This window comes from Malus domestica, chromosome 16, assembly GCF_042453785.1.
Source record: "Malus domestica chromosome 16, GDT2T_hap1".
NCBI classification, from domain to species: Eukaryota; Viridiplantae; Streptophyta; class Magnoliopsida; order Rosales; family Rosaceae; genus Malus; species Malus domestica.
In genome coordinates, this window is record NC_091676.1 from 5,652,802 (window position 1) to 5,658,276 (window position 5,475).

At 38.0% G+C, this 5,475-nt stretch overlaps 1 protein-coding gene across 1 annotated transcript; it reads left to right on the top strand.

Moving 5' to 3' along the window:
• The first annotated feature begins 898 nt into the window (after positions 1–898).
• Positions 899–3,950, top strand: LOC103402951 (transcription factor BHLH089-like). The gene is made up of 6 exons (XM_008341738.4): positions 899–1,604; positions 1,850–2,050; positions 2,329–2,394; positions 2,569–2,637; positions 2,739–2,810; positions 3,404–3,950. Exons 1-6 carry the CDS (start codon positions 1,278–1,280, stop codon positions 3,530–3,532), a joined length of 864 nt encoding a protein of 287 aa, XP_008339960.3. The 5' UTR covers positions 899–1,277; the 3' UTR covers positions 3,533–3,950.
• The last annotated feature ends 1,525 nt before the right edge of the window (positions 3,951–5,475 follow it).

Here is a 5,475-nt window from a genome sequence, read left to right on the forward strand (position 1 = left end):
ATCTAAAACTACAGATTTGTCGAATCTTTAATATTAATTAGACCTTTAACACACATCATAATCAGAACAATGATTAAACTACAGAAAACCCACTAACCCACCTTTTAGGAGATCATAAGCTACGTTATTCAAGCATTAAACAACCCTAATCCATGCACTTAATAATCAACATATCGTCACCCGAAACCTCAAACAAGAGAGTACATTGAACTTGAACTCGGCGCTAGCCAGCGAACACTTCAGCTTCACCCCATCTTTCATAACCCAAGATATACTGATCTTGTTAGGGATTAAATTTGACTGTCACAGTTTTTCGGTCCAATAATATAATATTTTGTATATGTTTTTTTTTTCCACATGTTGTTGCATTATTTGATCGTAAGGACATGTAAATTGGTCTTAAAAAAATTTGAATATTCTCCGTAGTAAGAAGTTTTTTCAATGCAACTTTTTCTTCATCAATGGGTACTAACGATTAATTCATGTTATAACACGTATCTTCTTTAGTAATACCATACATAGGTTGTAAAAGTGTTGTTACTCAAGCAGTTGAGAGCGTTTACATCGGTACTTGTAGTTTTTTATTGCAATGGCTCACCTCTGATATAGTCATGCTAATAAGTAAACATAGGCTAGTGACATATAATCTTGTAATCCATTTATATTTTAATACGTGAATAACGCCACACATGGTGGGAAAACTTTGGGTACACCGCCATAGTAATATTCCGTTTCAAACAATATATTCGTATCTTGAAAATTCTTATCTCACGTGATCGTATGACTAATGCTCCAAAGTGTCTCCCCACCGTCAATGTGATTGACAGGGATCGTACTTTGATCGGACGGTGGAGAAGCGAGGAGAAGGTTTACAAAAAGAAGAGTGAGAGAGAAGGGAGGGGGAAGGAGGGCATGAAAGGAAAGGGACAGAGAAACGCTGGAGGCTCCGAGAAAAGCTCTCACTGCAAGTGAGTTCGCTTCGCAGCTCCCGAGGTCGCTGTCGATGAAAAAAACAAGTGCCTTGCGTGTCGTGAAATTGTGAGGAGGAGAAGGCGCAGCGGAAGACAAAAGAAATAGTAAAACTCTCCAGTACGCAGTAGGCATTGTGCGCACCAACCTCCACTGTCCAAGGAGATCAAGCACAGCACCAAACACACACTCTCTCTCTCTCTACATCTATCGACTTTGAGATTTATTTGAAAGAACTATTTGAATCCGGCGAATGCGAACGTTAATCCGAATCCAAACCCGAACTTGAACCGGATCGGAGTGTGAAAATGGATCCGCCGACGCTCGTAAACGAGTGCTCGTTCTCCAACGCCAATGCGACGTCGTTTCTCTCTGAGATCTGGCCGCTCCCGATGAACGGAAGCGGCGCGAGGGCCGGAGACTCCGGAGGAGCTTTGGGGCTGCGGAGGCCGAACTTCTCGCAGAGTTTCGCGCAGTTTGGGGACGTCTCGGGTGCGATTCGGGACGTCTTGGCCGGTAGTGATCCGAATCCGATGAGCTTGGATCACCGAGGCGGCGGAGGGCATGGCGGTGCCGCGAGGAAAAGGCGCGAGGCCGACGACGAGTCTCCAAAAAGCAGTGGCAATATTGGCGCGGTATTTCTATTGTTTCTTCATTCAATATATAATTCAATTGTTTATTTACTTAAAACTCTGATTAGCTTTTTGCTAATTATAGCAAACTATTTCTGTTTACTTTGTGTTTAGTGATTTTCTTTGAAATTTCTAATGGTTTTATTTGAAATTTCTATATCTACACATGTGTAATTGGAATTAGTCCTCTTCTTTAATTGAACAATTTCTAAATCTGCATATTTTTGTTCCAAATTTTGTCTTGGCAGAGTGATTGTGATGGGAAACGGCTTAAAACATCAGCTCGCTGCAGAGATGAGAGTGCTCGCGAGTCGAAAGCCGAAGCGGAAACCAGCTCAGGCAAGCCGGCGGAGCAAAACGCTCAGCCGCCTGATCCGCCTAAGCAGGACTACATACATGTCCGAGCTAGAAGGGGTCAAGCTACTGATAGCCACAGTCTTGCAGAAAGAGTAATTTACTTCATTTGTCTAAGTCCAATATTTTCGAGCGATATTATGAACTACTCTAATTTACGAGACCTGAAATTGAACTCTAGGTTGTTAATGTCAGCTACTTTATAGTAAGGGCTAAAATTTGAGAAACGGGACATGAATAAAGCACTTATGATCCATAACATTCTCTTTTGTTCACATAACACCATCGTCGATTTTGGTTGAATTTTCGATCAATCTTCTTGAGCTATTAAATGATGGACACTGATTGAAAATTTGGAATATATGGTTGACAGGCTAGAAGAGAGAAGATAAGCGAGAGGATGAAAATCCTCCAAGATCTGGTCCCTGGTTGTAACAAGGTAGGGTATGGCCATCCTCTTAATAAATTCATCTACTAGTCAACAACCAATTGCATCTCAATGTGTTCGAAATAGCGCTAATGGAATTTTTTTCGGTTTTTATTTTTACCGAGTTGGTTTCCGCCTTGGATTAACATGTAGAAAACTGCTGATATGGTAAGTTATCCGATTCAGGTTATTGGAAAAGCACTTGTGCTTGATGAGATAATTAATTACATCCAATCGCTACAGCGGCAGGTTGAGGTATGAATATGTTTATAATTTGCAGTCGTTCTTCATTTTTACTATGAATTTTTCAACATGCAACTTAGGCTCGAGCACTGTCCTTGTTCGGGATGTTGCAGTTCCTGTCGATGAAGCTTGAAGCAGTTAATACAAGAATGAACCCTGGAATTGAGGCGTTTCCTTCTAAAGATGTAAGTCTATAGGTTATGTGCAGTTGTTAAGAGTTTAAAATCGCTTTCACCTCGCTTTTTTCGCTCTCTGAGTGCTTCATTGTAGTACCTTCTTGTTTACTTTTTCCAACTTTTTTCCATATGCCATGGATTATTGCACACATCAAATTCATCATTCTAAACATGTACATGTCAGTAGTCTTATTTGAAAGTCGGTAAAGTAAAACCGAAGCAGTATGACAACCAAAGTTCCTTGATTACTTCTTTACTTGATGTGAAGTTGCCAGTCTGTGTTGTTATCCATCGTTGTCCATTTTAATGATGGAAAACCAGATTTCTGTGTTTTGAAAGTTTCTGTCAACATTTTGGACCACAGTTTCGTTCTCTTTCATCAGAACTCTGTTCACATTCACGCACGGATTTCTCCTAGATGAAGCTACCATATCGATCACAATAGGAATTCATGAGTTAAAAGTCCAAGTTATTGGTGAATGTGAATCTTATGTTGGGTTAAGAAACAAAAGCTGAAAAATACGGATGTGTTGGTGGGAGTTGATTCATTCCTCTATTTTACGGACTGCCATTCTCATAACAGATCAATTTTATCATTTCAGTTCGGTCAACAAACATTCGATAATGCTGCAATGGCTTTCAGTACACAGCCTCCCAGGGAATATAACCGCGGCAATTCACCCGAGTGGTTGCATATGCAGGTTGGTGGTGGTTTCAATAGAACAACATAGCCTAGAAAACTCGTCTTCAGATTTGGAATAAAGGCAAAGGGAACGCTTCCTCCTTCAGTAGCTGTTTAAAAAAGTATACCGCGTTATTAAATCAACGAAGACACTCTCACATCCTACATCAGGCATGGAGCTGTGATTATTTCCGTCAACGATGCTGCTGCTTAAGTTAGTAATGTAACTAAACATCTCCATCTGTTTCTGTGTTGAAAAACCGAACTTTTAACTTCGTATATCATCACGCCTCTATAGCAGGCTACATATTCTTCTCCGTATAAATACCGAAACAAAACCCCCCGGGACAATTAGTAATGTTCTTGTAAAGAATGCTGCTTGTTCTATATTTTCGATGCTCTCGTCACGTCTTGTGTAAACGTTGATATAACATTGATGATTTGTTATTAAGCTGAAACAAGATTAAGGTCGTACCCAGTGCACAAGGCTCCCGCTTTACGCAGGGTCTGGGAGAGGTGAATGTCGGCTAACCTTACCCCCATTTATGGAGAGGCTGCTCCAAAGTCTCGAACCCGAGATCTACCGCTTCTAAGCTGAAACAAGATTAATTAAATAAAATTAGTTAAGCCTCTGCTTTCTGGAAGCCTATTTTTCTCGCTGGGATATAATGTTTTTCAGCTTAGAACTTCAGCTACCATCCTTTTAGGGCTGGTTTGGTATTGCTGTGCTTTGAAGAAAACCTACTTTTGCTGTGTTGTGAGAATAAACAGCTGTGAAATAAAGCAACAGAGTGTTTGGTAAATTTTTTTGTAAAAGTGCTTTTGAAAAAAAAAAGTAGTATTATAGTGTTTGGTAAACTTTTATGTAAAACAAATGTGAAAAAAAGTCGGTTTTTCAAAGTTGGGTTTTGCAGCTTCTTGTTTTTGGTTTTTTTTTCACCAAAAACTATGAAAAAAAGCTGAAGCTGAATGTTTACCAAACACAAAAACAGCTCCCAGCTTTTTTTGATACCAGCTTTTTTTCAGAATCACTTAAGTAACAAACCAAGTCTTAATTTGATGTAAATACCCACTGAGTAGTGAGTACAGGGAAAAGGCATTGACGTGGGAGAGCATATCTGTTTTCTTACATCGATTTACAAGTTGGGCCTACTGACAAAGAAAAGGGAGACAATTGTTAGGCCCAAAGCCTAACAAACGAAAGTTGCACAAAGAAGTTGGCCTCGTAACAAATAAATGAGAAATTCAATTTTATTGTTCATAAGCGTTTTTCATACAAGTAATAGGGCAAATAGAATTCAAAACTTGTAACTTCGACTGTAAAAATTAATGCTCTTATTTAATTGAGGTTTCATGAGATTTAAGATAAGGCTTTTGCAACAAATTGTAGACCAAAATAGTCACAGGCAAAGGTAATATTTTACTTGACATTTTTAGTTAAATCACATGAATATGATGGAAATTTTACTAAATGTTATAGACCCATATTACGTAGTGGGACTGCGGGTTGCATATAAGTTCATTATTTTTAAAGGAGTAATGTTAGTAAGGTCAGATTTTTTAAACCAAATGATGTGTATATAGATGATTGAATTATTAATTAAGTGTCGATTAACATGCTTGTTTCTTATTGGTGACATCTCATTTGGTTTGTAAGTTCATTTAAAAATTTGATCTCTCTAGCATTATTCTTTTAAAAAAATATATATATATTTATAAAAAATAAAAAAAATAAAAAAATTTGCCACAATAGGTGATTATGAAAAATTTAAAATAAAAAAAAATGATAAAATAGTATTCTATTTTAAATTTATTAGATGATGAGTTTTGACTGAACTGTAGTGCCATTCAGTAAAATCTAATAGCAGGCCGAGTCTCACACAAGTTTTTCTTGGTGGCAAGAGGCTTGTAAATACAAAAATAAAAAGGTTTAAAAATGCTATTAAGATCTCGTTTGTATGTGCTTTTAAAATGATTGAAAGCGTTTTTGAT